This window comes from Herpailurus yagouaroundi, unplaced genomic scaffold (assembly GCF_014898765.1).
Source record: "Herpailurus yagouaroundi ecotype Mexico unplaced genomic scaffold, PumYag 28, whole genome shotgun sequence".
NCBI classification, from domain to species: domain Eukaryota; kingdom Metazoa; phylum Chordata; class Mammalia; order Carnivora; family Felidae; genus Herpailurus; species Herpailurus yagouaroundi.
In genome coordinates, this window is record NW_024412376.1 from 4,882,390 (window position 1) to 4,907,394 (window position 25,005).

Below are 25,005 nucleotides of genomic sequence, written 5' to 3' on the forward strand. Positions count from 1 at the left end.
ATCATGCTAGTCATTAAGAAAGTGGTTGCTTTTTAAAAGATTTTGTGTTTACTATGTGAAGGTTTTTATTTAAGTGTACTTTGCTTGTATGTGAGAAAAGAAGAGTCTTAATTGTAGGGTGTGTAATATGCAATTCATCGATTATATCATCATTAGTTGTATTGTATATGTTATACTTTTTTTCCTAATATAAAAAAGACAGACCTTAAGAAATCTACTGCTATTCATAAGCTGTCATTTTTACATTAGGACAAAAAGGTACAGCATATACAATACAACTAATGATGATACAGATGGCTAACAGACACATGAAAAGATGCCCAACATCACCAGTCATCAGGGAAATACAAATCAAAACTACAATCAGATATCACCTCATACCTTCCAGAATGTCTAAAATTAACAACACAGGAAACAACAGATGTTGGCAAGGATGAGGAGAAAGGGGAGCTCTCTTACACTATCTTGGTGGGAATACAAACCAGGGCAGCCACTCTGGAAAACAATATGGAGGTTCCTCAAAAAGTTACAAATAGAGCTATCATGTGATCCAAAAATTGCTCTAGGTATTTACTCAAAGGATACAAAAATACTAATTCAAAGAGATACATGCACCCTAATATTTATAGCAACATACCTATAATAGCCAAATTATAGAAAGAGCTCAAGTGACCATCAACTGATGAATGGATACAGAGCCCAAGTGTCCATCAGTTGATAAATGAATAAAGAATGGGATATATATATATATATATGTATATATATACATATATATATATATATTACTCAGCCATATAAAAGAATGATGTCTTGCCATTTTCAATGACATGGATGGAGCTGCAGTGTATTATGACAAGCGAAATAAATCAGAGAAAGACATATACATTATTTCACTCATATGTGGAATTTAAGAAACAAAACAGATGAACACAGGGTACAAAACAGACTCTTAATTATAGAGAACTGAGGTTTGCGAGAAGGCAGGTGGGTGGGAGGAAGGATGGGCTAGATAGGTGATGAGTATCAAGGAGGGCACTTGTGATGAGCACTGGGTGTTGTATGTATGAGGAATCACTAAATTCTATACCTGAAACTAATATTACACTGTATATAAACTGGAATTTAAGTAAAAATTTAGAGAGGAAAAAAAACAATTTCATACAGTTTTTAAAATACATTAATGTAGAGTTGTGAAATTCTTATTTTTACCATTTACTTTTTTTAAAAGTTTATTTATTTTTGAGAGATAGAGTGCATACGCCAGGGGAAGGGCAGAGTAAGAGAATCCCAAGCAGACTCCACTGTCAGCGGGGAGCCTGACATGGGGCTCAAACCCAAGAACTGTGAGATACCGACCTGAGCCAAAATCAAGCGTCAGACGCTCAACCAAATGAGCCACCCAGGCATCCCTCCTACTTATACCATTTAAAAAGGACTATTACAGGGGTTCCTGGGTGGCTCAGTCAGTTGAGCATCTGACTTCGACTCAGGTCATGATATCTCTGTCGGTGAGTTCAAGCCCCCACCACACCCCCTCACCCCTGTCCCCCCTCCTTGATTTCAAGCCCCTATCCCCCTACCCCGTGAGTTCAAGTGCCACATCGAGCTCTTTGCTAACAGCCTGGAGCCTGTTTCAGATTCTGTATCTCCCTCTCTCTCTCTGCACCCCTCTCCCCACACTCATGCTCTGTCTCTCCCTCTGTCAAAAATAAATATTAAAAAAAAATTTAAAAAGGACCATTACAATTCTTATTTTTCTTTATTCTTTAGTAAGATGTGCTTATTTTTCCTAAATTCATCAGCTGGCATAGTACTGAGTTTGGTTAATTACAATTATATTTAAGTCCTTAATACATTCTGACATGATGTGTTAAGTAATTTTCTTTTAATCATCACTATTCTTTCCACCCTAATTCATGATGATCTTTCAAATATAGTTGAATATTAGGGACTTGAAAAAGATTTTGATAAAGATAGAAAATTATCAAAATTCGTCCTTCATGAAATCCATAGATAGCCAAACAAAATTTGATGCTACTGGGAAGAAGGAAGATGGAAGCATAAACTAAAGGTTCAACTTCTACATATTTATTATATAGACAAAGTTTTTTAAGTCATAAAATAAGAGACAAATGAATAGCCACTAACTAGGAACATCTAAAAATGCAAAATAATTACATTCTGGATTAATTATAAACAAGAATTAGAAAAAAATACAGGTGGTAAAATAATGTAGATCACCTACTTTTGCATTAGGTTCACGGTGTATGTTTTCCCTTCAATTACAATGTTGTAGGACACCTGGCAGGAGAGTGTATTAAAAAGACAAAGAAAAGTGATAAGAATGTTAGAAAGTAAAACTAACATTTTACATTAATGATAATTACACTGAAAGCACATTAATACAATAAAAGAGGAAAACTTATAATTTAATGTTGATTTATATCAATGAAATGATATTTAAATATTGGCTTTCATAATAAAAGTGGATAGAATATATTTTGTGTAATTTCTTAATAAATTTTAAATGAACCCAACAAAACATTTGATCTGAAAAATTGATTTGCATCCAATAATTACATTAGCTTAATAAAGACTGAGGTCACTGCAAAACTTATGCTTAAAATGAAAAAGCATAAACATACCTCTAATAAAAAATTTCTATAATAGAGCAAAGATTTAGCAGTACATAAAGTATAATATTTGCAGATTTTATAAAATTCATTCCAAGTTTGGATCAAAACTCATTGATTTTATTAATAGTAAGATTAAGAAATGATGTTTAACAAATGGGCAATTTAGTCTTTATAGATCAATTTGCATAGCCTTGACATCTTTAAATTCTTGGGCCTTCCAATCCAGTAGCATGGTTTATACTTGGGTTTATTTAAACCTTTCATTCCTCTCATCTTATTTTATTGTCTTCAGAGATGAGGTTTTGCTTAACTTTGTTAGATTTATCCAGATTTTGATATTTATGTAGTGTAAAATTTCTTTTTAAAAGTTTCATTTTATATTTTTGTTTTATAGAATAGAAATACAATTGATTTTTATGTTATGGTCTTATTTCTTTTTGTTTGTTTGTTTTGTTTTCTTTTTATCTTGTTTCTAAAGATTTTACTAAATTATTATGTTATTTCTAATTTTCTGTAAGTAACTTTGGATTTTATTTTATATGCAATCATTTAATCTATAAACGATGATAGCATTATTTTTTCTTTCCAATTATTATGCATATTTTTAATTTTTGCTTTTTTTTTCCTTATCACAGTGGCTAATATTTCCAGGCAAAATACATAGAAAAGGTAATAGTGGACGTTCTTATCTTTTTCTTGATCTCAGGAGAAAAGCTTTCAATATTTCAACTTTGTGCATGATGTTTCTTTCAAAAGCATTTGATCATCTCTATATGCCACAGTTGATTATTATTCTTAATTATTACATATTTTGTGCAAATAAACACTACAGCAAATTACATAAAATGCCTTGTCAACAATGTCTATGTTAAAACATAAAAACATTAAAAGTATTTCAAAACAATTTTAAGTACTCTCCCATCCTATTATTAATTCCCTTTCTTACATTCCAACTAACCAACATCTTGAATTTCATGTTTATCATTCCCACGCATATTTTTATATCTATACTCATTATGGATGTTTATTTTTTTATTTATTTTTTTTTTATTTTTTTTTTCAATGTTTATTTATTTTTGGGACAGAGAGAGACAGAGCATGAACGGGGGAGGGGCAGAGAGAGAGGGAGACACAGAATCGGAAACAGGCTCCAGGCTCCGAGCCATCAGCCCAGAGCCCGACGCGGGGCTCGAACTCACTGGACCGCGAGATCGTGACCTGGCTGAAGTCGGACGCTCAACCGACTGCGCCACCCAGGCGCCCCTCATTATGGATGTTTAAATAATTTTTTGCATAAATTTTAGCTCTGTATGAATGTAATCCTTCTACAAGTTATATATTTCATTGCTGGATTACACATCTGCTTAAAACAGTTTCAGACATAGTAAGCACTCTGTAAACATTTGCTATCATTATCAATACATGTAGCTTTATAATTTTTCCATGGTATTGTATTACATTTTCTGAATATAGCACAGTTTATTCATCTCTGCTGTCAATGGTTATTTAGTTTTGCTTTACTATTTTAAGCAATCCCCCCCCAAATAATCTTAGGCATATCTTTGTACATATTTGCAAGCTATATTTTAAACTAAACCTGAATGAATGTCTTTTATTAAAAAGTACTTTTGCAACTTCAACTTGAAGCTTAAAACTAATCAGCAAATTTGTTGCACCAATGTAGATATTCACAAAAAGTGAATATTATCCCTTTATCCATCTCCTTTAATTGCATTTTGTTTTGTTAGAGTTAACTTTTGCCCTTGATGTGAAATAATACCCTATTGTGTTTACCTGGCAATTCCCTATAAATTTCCTAATTTGTATATATGCTTGATAATTATTGTCCCCTCAAGTTCAACACTTAATTGTCATTCAAAACTTTGTACATGTTTCTATTTTCTTGGTTTTTATCTAATTTATTTGTATGAGTTCTTGATATATTCTGGATACCTTTTGTGTGTTATGTGGATGGCAAATATCTTCTGTGAGACTGGAACATTTTTCACCTCATTTATGGTAGCTATTTATTTATATATTTAAATCTAGATATTCCTTATGCCTTCACTTAAGATTTTCTGTTCCTTTTTTTTCTGGTATCATTCTTCCCTATTATAAGGTCCTAGAAATAGCCTTCTACCTTGTCTTCCAGATTTTTAGTATTTTACTCTCAGATGAATGTATTTAAATTATCTTGAATCAATTTTGGTGTATACTGTAGCATTAATATACATTTTCTTATTATTCCATATCATTAATAAATTTTCTCTTCACCATTTCTTAACTAATCCATTCTTTACCCAATGATTTCAATGTTACTATTGAAATGAATAAGTCCTCATATGTGTGTGGGTATTTCAGAGATACTCTATTCTGTTCTGTTAATTTATTTGTCCCTTAGACAATATCACATACCACATTATATTAATTACTAAAACTTTAAAATATGTTTTGAAATGAACCAAAGTGAATCACTGTTTTGTTCTTCAAAGTTAACATTTTTTGTCTTTTACCATTCCATATATATTTTAGAATCAACCTGCCGATTTCCATGAAATTTCTTATGGAATGGTAGTCAATCTACAGATTTGGTAAAAATTAACCTAAGAAAATATTAAGCATTCTTGACTGCCAACATGACCTACTTTCCTTTTTTTAATCTTTCCAGTTTTATTAGTGGTCATAATAATGTCTTTCAATAAAACTTTACTGTATCCTAAAAAGTTCTCTACCTTTTGAATAATATTTATTGTTAAGTAACTTATTTTTGGCCTGTGTGTGTGGGGGGGGTGTTGTACATATATGTGCGTATATGTATATACACACAAATATGTATATATACATATACACATATATATACACACTAAAAACACTTTATCACAAAATGTTATTTACTGATATTATTAAATATATGTGTATGTATATGTGTATTTTCCCCTATTTTTTGCTCTATATTTACACTTAATATTTAAGTCTTATTCTTTTTTCTTATTTTGGTCCCAATTCATAATATCCATTAGAATGTCTGGTATTCTGTTATCATTATGTCAAAGTGTTGTCAATACTGATTTTTATTTATTCTGTGCTTCTATACTTGGCCTGAGGAATCTCTTTTTCTATTATTTCTCAGTTACTATATGTTTAATATAGCATCTTCTCCAGGTTTTCCCCCCTTCTTTCAGGAATTTCAGTTACTATATACTTAAGTCCCTAATTCAATCCTCCTTCTCCCTTAGCCATTTTTATGTTGCATCTATCTGGTTTCTTTAGCTGACTCTGATCTAATTCTTGATTTTTTTTCACTTTCATTATACTTTTCACATCTACTCAGGTTTTTTAAAACTTCTAGGCGAATATTCTCTTTTTATGATCTGTATCATTCATTTATTAATTATAACAGTTATAAACATAAACTATGTTATGTTTATAGCAATTTTAAAACTAGTAAGTACAATACAGCCTCACTGGTTCAAATACAATGTATCCAGTACTACTCTACACATAGGGGATAGAGACATTAACACAATAGTGAAACTTTTTCCCTTATGAATTTGACAGCTGAGAACAGGTGATTTTTTTTTGTACTTTTCTTATGGAATTATTGTCATAGATTATGGTGATGCCTAATAGAAGATATTTCCCTTTAAGTAGATTCTGTATATATTTTCTGATATGAACAAGCAATTCCATATTATTTTTGAATTAAAAAATAGAACTCTTCCAAATACTGTTAAATTCCTCACATTATTTTTCTATTTAAATTATTAAATATTACGTTTCCAAGTTTCCATAAGTATACATTCCTTTTAAAATGATATATTGAGAATTTTAAGCCTGTAATATCTGAATTAGGGTGACAAGTGGGTAGTTGCTAAGGAAATATTTGCATTAAAATTACCAGAACATTTACTACCCAATCAAAAATAAACTTCAGGTGTGGTGTTTGAAAAAAAACACATTTCATTTCTTGAGAAATGATTCTAGAAACTAGTAAAAAAAAAAAAAAAAGATATTTTCTAATTCAAAGAAAAGAAAATCTACCCTGAACCAAGATGAACTAAGATGGCATGAAAAAAAGTCTTCATGATTAACGTATTTGCAATCAAAATGCAAAAATTACTCATATATAACTTCATTAAATGAAATTGTCATTACATTGTATACAAAAACCATAGGCTTACTTAACAACAAGGATACAAACACCTCCAAATATAGGAATAACTCCTCCAAATATAGCCTTGTAAGTGAATAAGAAGAGAATCTCTGGATAAATCAGGTCAATGATTATTCAAAGACACTCAAGAGGGAAACAGATTTAAAAGATGGGACTTGGGGTTTTGAGAATAAGCATCACTGCAATATATTTCTATGAAACACTATTTATTAGTTCATTTTCAAAAAGGCTTTCCACTTAAGGAAACTTGGGTATAAATATAAAATTCACCAAATTTGCATGAATGAAAATGCCAAGTTTACTTCCTTAGAAAGAAAATATCCACATGACTTTAGATTGTGAAAAATGTTAGTGCTTAGTTACATGGGATTCAATTCCTCCACTTAATGTTGACCGTATTTTCTCCGGTATTGTAATTTGCACACGTAGTCTTTCAGAATCTGTAAGGTACAAAATGTTTCATTAAAGTAACATCCATCACCTCATAGCTTCCTCCTCATCTAAATCCTCATCTAAATCCATAATATTTTATATGCCACCTCTTTTTTTAAACTCAATTCCCACTTTCTAGAATTACAAGACTTTTAAAGAGAAATTAATTACAAATAAAATCAGGACCTTTGGACTTTCCAACTACAAAGTCCATAGGTCAAAAATGCAGACAGAGTACTATATGAAACTCTAACCTTGAGGCATCCAGTTGAACCACTGCATCTCTCATCTTTCATATGGTACCAGGATGAGTGAGAAAGCCCCGTCACATCCCGTGTGAATTTTCTTTGGGTAAGACGATATGGTAGTGGGCTTTGGCTTAAAAAATTGGAGCACCTGCAAGAAGGCACTTTCCCAGGGATATCTGGCCTCTCAGAAGAAAGTAGAGAGGAAAGTTGACATTCCCAAAAGTTCAAAGGAAAGGTTTTTGTACTTACTGTTGTCTGCCTGGAGCCCGATGAGCCCGATGACAAGCAGCAGAAGGCACAACATGGCTTCATGTCCTGGATGCCAGTCCGAATAATGGCAGTTGGCTTGCGTAAAGGACAGTTGGGAGCGCGAGGGGACCCCTCCTGGCCGCGCACCTTGCAAGAGACAGTCCACCGTGAGAGCAGAGTGGAGAGGATGGGTGCGGTGTACTGTTGAATGTGGGCGGTTTTGGCTCCTTAATCTGTGCAGGAGGCTTCCAATTGGTTTGACGCAGCTTTAAGCCTGAAAGAAAACAGAATCACTTCCAAAAGGCAAGGTTGAAGAAACAGTTAATGAACAGGAAGATTCATATACACTTCCTAATGAACTTTTTATTGAAGATACATGTATATTCTACAAACCATAGGAGAACAGCTCAATTAATATTCAAGTGAACAGTATAATTAGCACCTAGATTCAGATCAAGAAATAAAATATAGAACCACCAAAACCCAAAACCCCCAGATGGCCCCCTGACAATCATTACTGCTACCATCAGCAATTAATTAGTTTTGTCTGTTTTGAACTTTATATAAATGGAACTAGTCACCATGTACTTTTATGCATGAGTTCTTTTATATATAATATATAATATAAGGATTATGAGATCCATCCATTCGTTCATACTGTGAAGAGAAATAGCTTTGTTTTTTCCTCATAGGTGTATATCATACATTGATTGAATATAACACAATCTTTTTTTTCCATTTTACTGTTGACTAACATTTGGTTTATTTGTAGTGGTGCCTATTAAAAACCACATTTGGCTATTTTATTTCTTTGGTGAACATATGTAGTGATTTTCTTCAGGTATATTTCTAGAGTGAAATTGCTAGATCACAGGGTATGCTTCAATAGACACTTCCAACAGTTTTCCAAGGTTGTTGTACTAATTTGTACTTTCACCAGAAATGCATGAGAATTCCAATTCATATAAATGCGTACCTACACTTGTTTTTGTTTTTATTTCATGTAATTATTTTGGTCCTGCATTTGGTTTTAACTTGCATTTTCATGGTCATTAATAAACTTTAGCACAACTGTATATATTTACTGGTCATTTATATAACTTCTTTGGTAAATGCTTGAGTCTTTGGACCATTTTACAATTGGGTGCTCTTGTCTCTTATTATATGCTGAGTCTATTGATGTATTCTAGATATGATTCTTTTGTTGGATATAATGATTTGCAAATATCTTCTATACAGGGGCTTACATTTAACGGATTTTTGTACATACACATTCTTATTCAAAATTCACTCCCCTCAATGTTTGCTGGGATTTCATGATATACATCTTATTGTGAATGTGAATTTTATCAAAAGTTTCTTTTATATAAATTGATGTGATCTTATAGCTCTCTCCATTTTCTGTTAATTTTGTGAATCAAAATTATTGACTTTCTAGTGTTGAAACAAATTGTATTCTGGAATACATCCTACTTTATGTACTATCTTTTTATATTTTTCTGGATTGATTTTCCAGCATTTTGTTTAGGACTTTTGCATCCATATTCATAAGAAATATTTGTCTGTAATTTTCTTTCATTTCAATAAACTTGTCAATTTTTGTACCAGAGATATGCTGGCCTCATAAAAGAAATTGGGAAATGTTATTCCTTCCTCTATTCTTTAAAAAGTTAGTGTAATTGTTGTGAATATTTCTTCTTTTAATGTTTCTCAGGATTTAGAACTGGAGAGATTTGGACTTAAAATTTTATTTGTGACAGACTTTTTGTTTTAACTTATGAAGCAAATATTTTTAAATGTTCAGATATTCTCTTTCTGTGTTACACAAGTTCTGTTTCTGATGGATTTTATCCATTTCTTCTGAGTTATTAGATATATTGGCCAATGTTATTCATAATCCCCTTCCCTCCTTTATCATCCTTTTGAACTCTGTAGATCTGTACAAATGTTCCATTTTTTCATTCTCAATATTGATAATTTTGTGATTTTTCTCTACATTATTCAATCACTTTGAGTTTATTATTTTTATTTGTACTAACTTTCAAAAGAACTGTTTTGAATCTCTTTTTTGTATTATATATTTGTTTTCTATTTTATTGAGTTTTGCTCTTCTGGTCCTTTTTTCTACTTTGAGTATTGTTTGTTCTTTTTCTAGCTTCTAAGAATGGAAGTATATCTTACTCAATTTAAACCATTCTTTTTTCTAATATATACATTTAAAACTACAAATGTTCATCTATTCATCACTTTAAATTTATCACCAAAGTGGGGCTCGATCCCACAAACCATAAGATCATGACCTGAGCCAGTATCAAAAGTCGGACACTTAACTGACAGAGCCACCCAGTCTAATTGTGTATTTTTTGATGTTCTTCCTTTATGACTATGAGGATTTGTGTCTCCCTACCAAGACCTCCATTCTGCGAACAATATAAACTATTACAATACTTTATTCTGATATTTTATTTCTTTTTAAAACTTACATATTTATTTTTTTCTGAAATGTATTCCTCTATATTTTGGGGGACATTTGCTTAAATATTTATTACTTGTCATTACATTTGTGAATACAAGAACAAACAAATGCACATGCCAGCATATATGTGGATGGGTGCATAAAACAGAGCTTCCATTTGTGTAAAATAAGGGATATTTAAGAAGATGTAGATGTCCACTCATTTTACCAAAGACCACCTGGAACTCATCTGTGGTTGAACAAGTTGGATTTATTACTAGTGTCAGCACAGGGGGACACACACCATGGGAAACTGTGGTAGTCCTGTGAGGGTGTCATTACGGGATTCAAGCTTGTGTTACGTGATTTGGGGGAAGGCTTATGGAATCTGGGCTTTGCCAGATTAGATGCTGTCAGAAACAAGGGGATACATTTCTGACTATTTTAGTAATTCTTGTCTAGAAGAGGAAAGACTACACTAATGCTAAGTCAAAATTGGTCAAGGAACAGGAATATCTCATGTTAGCCAGGATGGAAATGTTTGGTCATTTCTGTGACTTGAAAAGTTTTGAAGTTTTACTTGTATTCAAACATAGAGAGTGGCCTTGCTTTTTTTCTTCATCCATCATGATCAGAGCTTTTGACCTTTTATGAAATTGTTTATGTTCAAATGGAGACCCACACAGCCTATCCGTGTCAGGCCAGCTCCTAGCAACACCAAGGCCCAGCTGATATTAGGCCAGATCCCGCATGTCAGGGGCTGCTTCTCCCTTTCTCATAGGCACTGCATTGGATTTATAGATAAACCCTTATGACATTGACTTTTTCCATCCTGAAAATAAATGTTATATACCTATATAACTTGTTCATGTTTGGTTAGATAAATTGATATAAATGTTGACATATTTTTTTTTTTAAAATTTTTTTTTCAACGTTTATTTATTTTTGGGACAGAGAGAGACAGAGCATGAACGGGCGAGGGGCAGAGAGAGAGGGAGACACAGAATCGGAAACAGGCTCCAGGTTCTGAGCCATCAGCCCAGAGCCCGACGCGGGGCTCAAACTCACGGACCGTGAGATCGTGACCTGGTTGAAGTCGGACGCTTAACCGACTGCGCCACCCAGGCACCCCTAAATGTTGACATATTAATAGATACAAATATATAGTTGTCAACTTTCACTTATTATGCCAAAGGCCCAATACCACAGTGAATAAAATTAAACAGCATCAAAGAATGTTTGATATTTTGTAGGACAAGATTTCCTTACAAAAGGAAAAGTTCTAAAACATTGCTTTTCTTTTCTTTTTCTTTTTCTTTTTTGCAGGACCTAAGGTTTTATTTTGAATTTTGTTTGCTATTAGTTATATGGTTTTATTAAGTTTTTATTTAAATTCCAATTAGTTAACATACAGCGTAACATTTGTTTCGTGTGTACAACTTGGTGATTCAGCACTCAGTCAGTGAAGCGTGTGACTCTTGGTCTCAGGTTGTGAGTTTGAGCTCCACAACTAATTAAGAGTTTACTTAAAAATAAAAAGTTATTTTTCTTTTTTAAAAAAGGTTTATTTATTTATTTTGACAGAGAGAGAGAGAGAGAGAGAGAGTGAGAGTGAGTGAGTAGGGAGGGGCAGAGAAAGAATCCCAAGCAGACTTCACACTCAGCACAGAGCCCAATGTAGGGCTTGATCTCAAGACCCTGGGATCATGACCTGGGCTGAAATCAAGGATCAGGCACTTAACCAACTGAGCTACCCAGGTGCTCCTAAAAAGTTCTTTTTCTAAAAAGATCTTTTGTATTATTCCTTAGTTCTCTTTAAGAAAATCTTTCAAATAAACCTTCCACATAACATTATTCCTAATGCAGTATTTTAAAGATACCAAATAATAAATCCTTACCCATTGATACAAATTATATGTTATTATAAAGATAATTACCTTACCGATGCATCCATTCAACCAACAAGTATTTGTTGAACATCTAGTATGTACCAGAAATTATTGTATGTACTGGTGATGTTGTAATGACCAAGAAATGGACTATCTATTCACTTTAATTACCTGTATTGTTTGCTTTTGGCCAATACTATCTCTTTCAATCACTGTGTGTTTGTGTGCATGTGCATGCCCGTGTGTGTGTGTATTTAATTTGCTATGGTTGATTGTTCTCAATTATTAAAATAGATGCATACACTTGGTTAGTTTTTATTTCTAAATGAAATTTGAAATCTACTTTTGCAGAAGAGTAGTTCAATGTCAGTTAAAAGAGAAGTATTTATGGAGATTTGGTAGAGAATGAATTGGATATAGTTTGACTCTAAATATTCTCATTCTAGAAACAACTATCTATTTATTAAAATTTCATGTGTTTTACTTTTGTTAAGTTACTCAGATCTTTGAATTACTGGAATGTATTTATCTTGCAAAGCACTTAATTTTTTTCTTATTTGTTGCATACTTTTAATTTGTAATAGAGAAGTGAAATTTTTTATTTCATTGTCTAATTATGTATTTGAAATTTTTTGTATCAATATGCTTATTCCACTACTGCATACCAGCACAAAAATAATAGACATTCTTCTTTAATGTCAAATACAATGAATCTACTTTTAAGGATCCACTATTATGTATAAAATTTATTAAAACTAAATCTTCTTCAAATTGATGATATAAGTTCTATCCTGAAGCATGATTTTAAGGAAAGGGTATTTATTGTTATAGTTTCTTTCCCAATCAAGTGTGAGGAGAGTATGTGTTTATGTTTAACATGATGATCACATGGATATTTTACTAATTTCCATCTTTCAGGATACATCTCATTTGGGCTCATTTGAATTTTCCAAATGAGCATGGAGAGAAAAAGAGAGAGATGCAAGCTAAGAAACATACTTTATCCATTCATCACTCAATGGACATTTGAGTTCTTTCCATAATTTGGCTATAGTAAATAATGCTACTGTAAACATCAGGATACATGTATCCCTTTGAATTAGTATTTTTGTATTTTTCGGGTAAATACCTAGCAGTGCTAATGCTGGATTATAGGGTAGTTCTATTTTTACCTTTCTGAGAAAGAATTCCCATACTGTTTTCTAGAGTGGCTGCACCAGTTTATATTCCCAGCAACAGTGCAAGAAGGTTCCCCTTTCTCCACATCCTCACCAACACCTGTTATTTCTTGTGTTGTTGATTTTAACCATTCTGACAAGTGTGAGGTAATACCTCACTGTAGTTTTGATTTTTATTTCCCTGATGATCAGTGATGTTGAACATATTTTCATGTGTCTGTTGGCCATCTGCATGTCCTCTCTGGAAAAATGTCTATTCATGTCTTCGGCCCATTTTTAATTGGAATGTTCATTTTTGGAGTATTGAGCTTGATAAGTGCTTTCTATATTTTGGATACTAACCCTTTATCAGATGTCATTTACAAATATCTTCTCCCATTCCATAGGTTGCATTTTTCAGTTTTGTTGATTGTTTCCTTTGTTGCGCAGAAGCATTTTATTCTGATGAAGTCCTAATAGTTTATTTTTGCTTTCCTTTCCCTTGCCTCAGGAGACATATCTAGAAAGAAGTTGTTGTGGCCAATTTCAGACGTTACTGTCTGTGTTCTCCTTGAGTATTTCTATGGTATCAGGTCTTATATTTAGGTATTTAATCCATTTGAATTTATTTTTGTGTATGGTGTGAGAAAGTGGTCGTTTCATTCCTTTGCATGTTGCTTACTAATTTTCCCAGAACCATTTGTTGAAAAGATGGTCTTTTTCCAATAGGATATTCTTTCCTTCTCTGTCAAGGATTAATTGACCATATAATTGAGGGTTCATTTCTGGGGTTTCTATTCTCTTCCATTGATCTAGGTGTCTGTTTTTGTGCCAGTACCATACTGTCTTGATGACAACAGCTTTGTAATATAATGTGAAGTCCAGAGTTGTGTTGTCTCCAGCTTTGCTTTTCATTTTCAAGGTTGCTTTGGTTATTTGGGGTCTTTTGTGGTTCCATACAAACTTTAGGATTGTTTGTTCTATTTCTGTGAAAAATGCTGTTGGTGTTTTGATATGGATTGTATTGAAGTGTGGACTGTTTTGAGCTGTATAGACATTTTAACAGTATTTATTCTTTCAATCCATGAGCATGGAATGTCATTCCATTTCTTTGTGTCATCTTCAATTTCTTTCATTAGCGCTTTATAGTTTTCAGGGTACAGGTCTTTCACCTCTTTGGTCAGGTTTATTAAGGATCATGGTTTTTGATGCAGTTGTGAATGAGATTGTTTCCTTAAATCTCTTCCTGCCGTGTCATTGTTGGTGTATAGAAATGCAACAGATTTTTATACATTGATCTTGTATTCTGCAACTTTACTGAATTCATTTATCAATTCTAGCAGTTTTTTGATGGAGTCTTTCAGATTGTCTATATAGAGTATCATATCATCTGTATATAGTGAAAATTTGACTTTCTTGCCGATTTGGATGCCTTTTATTTCTTTTTGCTGTTTGAGTGCTAAGGCGAGGACTTCCAGGACTATGTTAAATAACAGTGGTGAGAGTGGACATTCGCGTCTTGTTCCTGACCATAGAGTAAAAGTTTTCAGTTTTTCCTCATTAAGGATGATATTAGCTGTGGGCTTTGCATAAATGGCTTTGATTATGCTGGGGTATGTTCCCTCTAAACCTATTTTGTTGAGGGCTTTTATCATGAATGGATGTTGTACTTTGTCAGACACTTTTTCTGCATCTATTGAAATGATCCTATGTTTCTTATCTTTTCTTTTATTAATGTAGTGTATCATGTTGATTTATTTGCAAGTTTTGAACCACCTTTGCAACCCAGGAATACATCCCACATTATCGTGGTGAATGATTTTTTTAATGTACTGTTGGATTCAATTTGCTAGTATTTTATTGAGAATTTTTACATCCAGTTTCTTCAGCTATATTTGCATGTAGTTCTGTTCTTTAGTGGAGTCTTTATCCAGTTTTTGGCATCAGGGTAATGCTGGCCTCATAGAATGAATTTAGAAGTTTTCCTTTGCTTTGCTTTCTTTTCTTCTTCTTCTTCTTCTTCTTCTTCTTCTTCTTCTTCTTGGATAGTTTGAGAAGACTATGTATTATCCCTTCTTTCAATGTTTGGTAGAATTCACCTGTGAAGCCATCTGGCCCTGGGCTTTTATTTGTTGGGAGTTTTTTGACTACTGATCCAATTTCTTTGCTGGTTATTGGTCTGTTCAAGTTTTCTACTTCTTCCTGTTTCAGTTTTGGTAGTTTATGTTTCCATTTCTGCCAGGTTGTCCAGTTTGTTGGCATAAGTTTGTCATAATATTCCCTTATAATTGTTCATATTTCTGTGGCATTGGTTGTTATTTTTTCTCTCTCATTTGTAATTTTATTTGGTTCCTTTTTCTTTTCTTTTTGATAAGTCTGGCTAGAGGTTTATCAATTTTATTAATTTTTTCAAAGAACAATCTCCTGGTTTCATTGATCTGTTCTATTTGCTTTTTAAGCTTCTGTATCATTTATTTCTGCTGGCTTTAGGCCTCATTTTTTCTTCTTCTAACTCCTTTAGGTGTAAAAATAGGTTGTTTATTTGAGACTCTTCTTGCTTCTTGATTGAGGTAAGCCTGTATTGCCATATACTTTCTTCTTAGAACCACTTTTGCTGCATCCCAAAGGTTTTTGACCATTACATTTTTATTTTCACTTGTTTCCATGTGTTTTTTAAATTTCTGCTTTCATTTCCTCATTGACCCATTCATTGTTTAGTAGCATGTTGTTTAACCTCTGTGTATTTGTGGCCTTTACAAATTTTTTTGGAAAATTTGTGATTGACTTCTAGTTTCATAGTGTCATGGTCAGAAATGTTCATGGTATGGTTCCAATCTTTTTATATTTATTGAGGACTGATTTGTAACCTAATATGAGATCTGATCTGGAGAATATTCCATGTGCCCTTGTAAAGAATGTGTATTCTGCTGTTTTAGGATAGAATGTTATGAATATATCTGTTAAGTCCATCTGTTCCAGTGTGCCATTTAAAGTAATTTTCTTTTTTTGTTTTCTGTTTAGATGATCTGTCCATTCATATAAATAGGGTGTTAATCCCCCCACTATTATTGTATTATTATCAATGAATTCCTTTATGTTATTGTTTTATATATTTGGGAGCTCTCATATTGGGTGCATAAATATTTACAATTGTAATATCTTGTTGGATTACCTCTTTATTATAATACATGTGCCCTTCTTTGTCTCTTGCTACACTCTGTTTTAAATCATTTGTCTGATGTAAGTAATGTTACTCTGACTTTCTTTTGATATCAATATGTGTATTCAATGTTTCTTGATCCCTTCACTTTTAATCTGCATGTGTCTTCAGGTCTGAATTGAGTTTCTTGTAGGCAGAATATAGATGGGTCTTGTGTTGTGTATCCATTGTGACACCCTATGTCTTGATTGGAACATTTAGTCCATTTACATTCAAAATAATTATTGATAGATATGTATCTCAATGCCATTTAATTACTTGTTTTGTTGTCATTTCTGGAGATTCCTATGTTCCTTTCTTGTCTTTGTCACTTTTGGTCTCTCCTTTGCACTCAAAGAGTCACCATAGGAATTTTTGTATGGCTGGCTTATGGTCATGAACTCCTTTATTTTTTGTTTGTCTGGGAAACTTTATCTCCCTTTCCATTCTGAATCATAGCCTTGCTTGATATAGTATTCTTGGCTGCAGCTTTTTCCCATAAGCACTCTGAATATATCATGCTATTCTTTTCTGGCTTGCCAAGTTTCTGTGGAGAGATCTCTAGCTAGCCTCATGCTCTTGTGAAGTAAGACTTATGTCTTGCTGCTTTAGTATTTTTTCATTATTCATTTAGTATTATTTCATTATTCATCTCTGGTTGATTACTTTTTAAGTCTTTTATATCTGTGTTAAGGATCTCATTGATGTTTTCTATTCTTTTCTCAAGACCAGTGAATATCATTATTGTTGCTTTAAAATCTCCAGCAGTCATGCTACTGTTTTTGTTAGATCTCTGGTCATGGCCTTATCTTTGTTTGTTTGTTTGTTTGTTTGTTTTTCATTTGGGATAAAGTCCTTCATCTTAGCATTTTTTTTCAAATCTCTACCTTCTTCTTTGTGTTAGAAAAGTCAGTTATGACTTCTGCTTCTGAAAGTAATGGCCTTAGGTAGAGGAAGTCATGTAGTGCCCAAGGGCATGGCACTTCAGGGAGTGTCTGATGTGTGCTGTATTAACTCTGCTGTTGTGTTTTGGCTGCTCTACCTTTCAGGCCAATCATCTGCAGAGGCTTTCCTTGCCTGCTGTGGGCAGTACTGGTCCCTGGCCTGAATGTGGCAAGTTTTAACTAGCTGTGCTCTGGTCTGCTTGTGAAATGAGACCTGACATCACCTCCACCAGGATAGAAGCCTTACAGAACTCCTTGTTCAAGAGACATGGTGTGGGTACTTGTTTGTGCTGGTCTTCTGCAGGAGGGTCTTGTTATACCAGGACTGGCACAAGCTTCACTGAAAAGTGTAATCCCACCAGAATGAAGGGGTGTGGGGCTTGGGTATGCAAGTTAGGCAGCCAGTGTTGGCACTGTGCTGCTTGCCACAAGTGGCTCTGTGTTTATGCTGGAGATATGGTGGAGGCAGGATATGTTTATTTCCAGCTCCTTTGTCCCCAGAAAGGCATTTCCAAAAACACTGCCTCTCAAGGAAGCACTCCAAGAGGAGCAGTCTCCTGCCTGTGTGCCTCAGGCATTCTTCAAACTTTTGTTTCTAAGCTATTTGTCCCCAAGTTGTTTGCCTGCCTTCTCTTCAAGAACAGGGAAGTACCCTCTAGGCTCTATCCTAATCATGTTCACTGACCTTTAAATAAGCATTAATCTCTACTGCTTGTAAGAATTCACAAAATTCAGCCCCTGTCATATTCCAAGCCAATGGCTTTGGGGTAACATTCTCCTTGTATGCTCCCCTGTGTGCTCCTGTCTTTCACCTTTTTCTGCAACAATAGTTCCCTCCCTTCTGCAGCACCCATGATCCCTTTCTCCTCTAAACCATGTCTTCATACTTCCTACTTTCTTCAATGTGGCCTCTTCTCTCCCTTTAGTTGTAGAGTTTCTTCTGTCAGACTTCAGGTCAATTTGTGGGGCATTTTTGACTGATTTGATAATTATCTAGTTGTGCTCCTAGGACAAGACAAGGCTAGAGTCCTCTTACTCTACCTCCATCTTCCTCCTCCAGACCAGTTTCTTGCTTTTTTGTTTTTGTTTTTGTTTTGTTTTGTTTTTTTAACATTAAAATGGCTGGACACTCCTGAGAGAATTTAGAGTATTGGAACCCATAATTCATAAACAAGAGTTCAGAAAGCAATCAATTAATTACAAAAAAAAAAGACAATGTCCTCAGATAAACAGATCCTGAATAACATTGGGAAGCTTAAACAAAAGGAGGGACCTCAAATCCAAGAAGATGCTTTCAAAACCAAAAGGAAGAAGACTACTCACAGAATTGGAAAACACAAGGTGCTCAGATGTGTACATTAGCTCCTCAGAGGTTCAGCTTATTTGCATTCCACTTCTGACACCATGAAATATGTTTTTAAAAGAGAAAGTTAACTAATTCCTCTGAAGCCCATTGAAGTGGTGGTGGCTTCTCATTGGCTGAAGGCAAGGGCAGCCTGCTCTTGCCAGACCAAAAGGAAATCTTTCTTCCTGCTAAATGCTGTAACCTGTGATGAATGGTATGTGCATGAGAACCCTCCCTTCATGGCTTCCTCATACAAAGTTAGTTAGGTTTCCTTAGCATACCTTCACAAAATTGATCTAGAAATCCAGAGACATTCCAATAAAAATCCCATCAAGCTTGTAGGAGTGTGCATGTTAGTGCATGTGTTAGAATTTATCAAGGTAATTATAAAAGTTTTATGGAAATTAAAAGAACTTAAAAAGCCAAAACTACTTTTAAAGAAAAGTATACTACATTTTATTGCACTTTGTCTTATTGCATTTCACAGATACTGTTTTTTTTTTTTAACAAATTGAAGGCTTGTGGAAACCTTCATTGAAGAATTCATTGAGGAATTTGAGAAATTCAATAGGCATGACTCTTTCCAACAGCATTTACTCACTTCATGTCTCCGTGTCACATTTTAGTAATTCTTGCAATATAATGTATTCTCATTATATTTGTTATAGTGATCTGTCACCAGTGATTACCAATAATGAGAGCTCAGATGATAGTTAACATTTTTTAACAATAAAGTATTTTTTTAATTAAGATATATACATTGATTTTTGGCACATAAAGCTATTGCACAGTTAATAGACTTGTGCAGTATAGGGTAAATATAACTTTTATAGGGACTGGAAAACCAAAAAGTGTATTGATTCACTTTATTGCAATATTTGCAATATTATCCAGTGGTCTGGAACCCAATCTGCACTATGTACTATAAAGCTGCATTAATTAAGCTCGTGTGTTAATGACTTCAAAGAGACACAGATCAGTGCAACAGAATACAGATTACAGAAACAGATTATCTTTTCATCTCTCTCACCCTCCCTCTATATGTCTATATGTATGTGTACATAAATGCACACACACACACACACACACACACGCACACACACTGGATTTCTTTGTAGCAAAGATAACAAAGTAATTCCATGAGTAAAGCACTGTCATGCCAACAAATGGTTCTAGGAAAACTACGCTGTTACTCTGACAGAAACCCCAAACCTTTCATCATGCCATATAAAAATGCTAATTTGAAATGAATCTTTAAGCCAAACATAATTACTAAAGGCATAAAACTTACATATAGGGAAAATATAGGGAAAGTCTTCATGAACATATGTATAGAAATATTTTTAGGTGGGTGCAAAATTCACCAACCAAAAAAGAAAAACAAAAAATAAGTTGGACTTCATTGAAATTAACAAAATCTGATTTTTGAAAAGCGCTGTTAAGTAAAAAATCAAACCATAAGATTGGAAAAAATAGCATATGTGTATATATGATAAAATATCTGTATCAATAATTTAAAAAAATAGGCAAACTATGTTAGTCAACATTTTACGAAAGTAGATAATGACACAGATGTCTAATAAACACATAAAAAGACAATGTTTATCTTCAGAGAAACTATTTAAATCACAATTCCATTTAAATCACTACTACATATCCATCACAATAGCTAAAATTACAAAGACTGACATTATTAAATATTGGCCAAGATTTGGAGCAAGTGGAACTCCCATGCATTGCGTGCAGGTATATGAAATTATACATTTTGGAAAACATTTTAGTAAATTCCTAAAGGTAAGAGTACTCTTACTATAAGACCCATACAAACCACTCCTAGGTGTTTACCTCCAAAGAAATTATGTATGTCCAAAAAAAGACTTCTGCATAAATTTTTACAGTAACGTTAGTCATAGTAGAAACTGGAAAAAATACCCTGATACCCATTAGTTGAATAGATAAAGAAATTTTGATATTTTAAATAGGGGTATATTATCCAGCAATAAAAAAACGAGACACTAACAAACATACAATATATATGAAACTCAGAAACATTATTCAGGGTGAAACATAATAGAGTGCATCCTGGATGTGGCTGTTGATGTAAAATTATAGTACAGATGACAATGTAGCAATAGAGATCAGATTGACGGCGCCTGGGTCAAGTAAGATGAAATCTGGAAAAGGACATAATAAGTGATTTTGAGATGTTGGAGATATTCTGTATCTTGACCAGGTTAATTATTACATAGGTATAATAAATGTGTAATATGATAATATCTTACTTTACAACTTAATATTGTCTCATTCCATGGTATGTAATTTATACTTTCATAGGACTGATTTATGAAAAACACAGATGAGTGCTATTTACTCTAATATTCCATAAGAGAGAATAAACACACAGTGATATATATGCCTAAGATATATGCCAAAAACAGAGATATTTGCCATTTCCAATGGCATAATCTGATACTATCGTGGATTAAGGTACATTAATGAATGTACAAGAAGTCACAAGGAAACTGTGCAATTGGTGTAGCAGTCCAGAGATATTCGCAATTGACTTAGTACACGAGCAATGTGAAGATTTTCACACATGTCCTGCATTCAACAATCAGCAGGCATCATATAAAAATTCATATCCTCTCCAAATTCCTATAAAAGTCAGGATATCAGATACCTATATTCTTAATATATTCCTACACATATACACACACACATACACACATATATCTTTCAAATATGTGTATGTATTTATATATGTATATATCTAATTATATATGCATTTATTAACATATATGTCATGAGGTAAATATAGTTTTTATATATTTGTGTATTCATCTAGGTGTATATATACATTTCTGAAATATGTATATATACACACACATCCCTGTGTGTATTTATATATATATAAACTATGTAAATACATAATCTTTGATATACTTGCATATATATATGTATAAAGATAAGTATATCAGTGAAAATATTCATGTATCTTGATATATTTATTAAAACATGATTTTTATATAAAATTTACACATCATTATATATAGTATATATATATATTCTTTCATTCTCTATTATATTGATATGTATTGTAAAATGATAAACTGAGGCACATTACATGTGGAAGAGTTTATCTGCACAAACAACCCTTCAAATAAGGCAGTGACAAAACCCAAATGGTTAGGGATATACAGTGGAGAGATAAGCCAGAGGTTTTTATAGAGAAGATGCAAAAACAAAGCAAGGCGATTATTTAATTGACTACAGTTTAAATGGTTGCCGTTTTGGGGAAAATATTTGTCTAAAAATGGGATAATGGATTAAAGGAGGTAAATTAGAGAGATGAAGGAGGCCAACTCTAAGAAATAGAAGGGAGAACATTAGCATACTCTATCACAGAATAAAATGGCTTCAGGATTTCCATATATAAAATATAAAAAATGTAGACAGGTATTTAACACCTTATGTAAAACTGTTTCATGTACTTTTTGACAGGAAATTTTATGTAAACAATTTGAAGTTTAAAATGATCATGCAATGGCAATGTACAAACAGAAGTAAATCAGAAAAAAAAATAGAGGAAAATAAACTTTTATGCAAAGAATTTTCCAACCAAAGGTAGTTTTAATTGTAATGGAATTACTGTCATTACTGATTTTTCATTTATCTTTACCATTAGGCTTGTATATAACACCTTCCGCATATAGCAGTGTATATTAAGTTGATAGTCACTTAAGTTTGAACCCATTCTTTCCTCTTTCCCCACATTTAAGGTATATGGTGTCATACTTTACATTCTTTTATTTTGTGAATCCCTTGACTTTTAAAGATATACATATTTTCATTGCTTTTGTGCTTTCTACTTTCCTTACTCCTACTTATGGTCTTTCCTTTCCACTCAAAGAGCCCTCTTTAACATTTCTTGAAGGAGTCTTTTGGTGGTCATAAATTCTTTTAATATTTGTTTGAGAAACTCTTGGTCTCTCCTTCTATTCTGAATGATAGCCTTGTTGGATAGAGTATTCTTGGCTGCAGATTTTTTTCCTTTCAGGACTTTGAATATAACACAGAAAAGTGCTGAAAACTCAGCTAATAGCCATATGGGGTTTCCCTTGTATGTAACTGTCTTCTTTTATATTGCTGCTTTCAAAATTCTCTCTTTATCGCTATTTTTCAAATTACTATGTGTTTTGGTGTGGACCTCCTTGGGTTGATTTTTTTGGATTATCTCTGTGCCTTTTGGATCTAGATTTCTGTTTCCGTCCCCAGATTCAGACAGTTTTCAGTTATTATTTGTTCAAATACGTTTTCTGTCCCCTTCTCTCTTTCTTCTCCTCCTGGGATTGCTATAATGTGAACGTTATTATACTTGATAGAGTTACTGAATTCCCTAAGTCTTTCTGGGTAGTTTTTTTCCTCTTACCTACTTGGCTTGGTTGCTTTCCATTGCTCTGTCCTCTAGGTCACTGATTCACTTTTCTGCTATTTCTAGTCTACTCTTTATTCCATCTAGTATAATTTTAATTTCATTTATTTATTCTTCATCTCTAATTGGCTTTTTTAAATCTTTTTTTAAGGGTCTCAAAGTTGTCTTCCACTTTTTTCTCAAGTCCAATGAGTATCTTTATGATCATTGCTTTAAATTCTCAATCAGGCATATTGCTTATTTCTGTTATCCTTAGGTCTTGCTATGATTTTGTTCTATTTTTTTTCCGATTTTGGACACATTCCTCTGTCTCCTCATTTTTTTATAACTCTCTGTGTCTGTTTCTCTGCATTAGGAAAAGTTGAAAACATCTCCTGCTCTTGAACACAGTGATCCTATGAAGAAGGGATCCTGTGGTGCCCTGCAGTGTAATGTCCTCTGTTCACTAGAACCAAGTGCTTCAGGAGTGTCTCCTATGTGTGTTGTATGTACCCTGCTATCATGATTGGACTGCATCTCCCTTCAGTCCAGTCATCTGCAGTGTCTCTCTTTGCCTGTTGTGGGCAATCTTTGGTCTCTATGGTGTTAGTGAGCCAATCTGGGGCTGCCTTAGGCTTGATTTGAGTTAGAACAGGCATTTGTCAGAGATGCAGTAGCACCAAACTTCAGGGCACTTTCCCTGTGTTGTCCCCTGAAAAGCTTTCATTGGTGGGTGGAGCCAGCAGTCAGACCAGGTGTCTGTCCCCATCCCACTCCTGAGGCTACTGGAGTGTGCGGTTATCTTTCCCTTACTTGGGAAAGGTGTCACTTTGGAGTAATGCTGACCTGTGTCAGGGCTGCTTGCTAATTGCCAGGCTTGTAGCACGGCCTTGGATGAACTCTGGGCAAGAGCATATTTGATGGGATGGATTCACCAAATTGCAGAGGGGTGAGACATGCAGTGGTAGCAAGTTAGCTAGTTAGTGTCAGTGCTACACTGGTTTCAGCTAGTGGCCCTGTGTTTTTGCTGGGTCATGGGGCAGGGAAATGGAGCTTGCCAGCTTCTTAGTTCCTAGAGGAGTCTCCTAAAAATCTGTGCCCTTGAAATACATGCTCTTAGATTAGCAAAAAGTTCTCTTTCCTGTGTGCCCCATGTGTTTTTCACACTGCTGTTTCTATGCTGTATCTCTGCAGGGCTAATTTTTGTGCTCTCTCTTTAAGGCGAGGGACTCAATTTCCCCTCACCTCCTGGCTTTCCCAGAGCTGATCCTGCTGATTTTTAAAACTCCAGGCTTTAAGTCCTACTGGTTGTAAGAACTGATGAAAATCAGCCCGTCTGGTTTCAAAGCCAAATGTCATGGGGATTCATCTTGTCCGTGAGGGCTCCCCAGTGCAAGAGTCTGCTTCTCTCTCCTCTCCATGCCTGCAGGCTCCTCCTTCCTATTGACAGTCCTGTAGGTCCATTTAGCTACCCACAACATCTACACCCTTCCTGCACTCTTCATCGCAGTCTCTTCTCTTCATTTAGTTGTGACATTGGCTCTGTACATCTTAGTTATTTCTGAGTTCTTTACACTGATGTTAGTATTATCTACTTGTATCTGTGGGATAAGGTGAGGCTAGAGTCATCCCATTCTGCCCTCTTTCCAGCAATCCTCAGACCCTTGACCCTTGATTCAAAGAGTTGATACCTTGGCTAACATCCTCAGCCCTGGCCTTGCGGTTAGGGTGACACAGAGGAAGGAACCAGCTGAAGATTTAGGAGGGGACAGATAGGGATCACGGAGTTACAGGAAATTGCTCTCCAGGAAGATCCTGGTCCTGCTTGGAGACAAAAAGAAGATATTGAGGGAGGAGTCCTCTTAC

The 25,005-nt window shown here is 34.0% G+C and overlaps 1 protein-coding gene across 1 annotated transcript in view; it reads right to left on the bottom strand.

Annotated features, from left to right (window-relative positions):
• ADAM2 (ADAM metallopeptidase domain 2) overlaps window positions 1-7,968 on the bottom strand; it is a 146,439-nt gene extending 138,471 nt beyond the window's left edge. The window contains exons 1-3 of the mRNA XM_040453573.1: window positions 7,740-7,968; window positions 7,174-7,250; window positions 2,246-2,301 (exon numbers count right to left, since the gene is read on the bottom strand). Of these exons, the coding sequence (XP_040309507.1) occupies window positions 2,246-2,301; window positions 7,174-7,250; window positions 7,740-7,794 (188 nt within the window). The 5' untranslated portion in view covers window positions 7,795-7,968. The remainder of the gene's footprint in view (window positions 1-2,245; window positions 2,302-7,173; window positions 7,251-7,739) is intronic.
• Window positions 7,969-25,005: the final 17,037 nt, after the last annotated feature.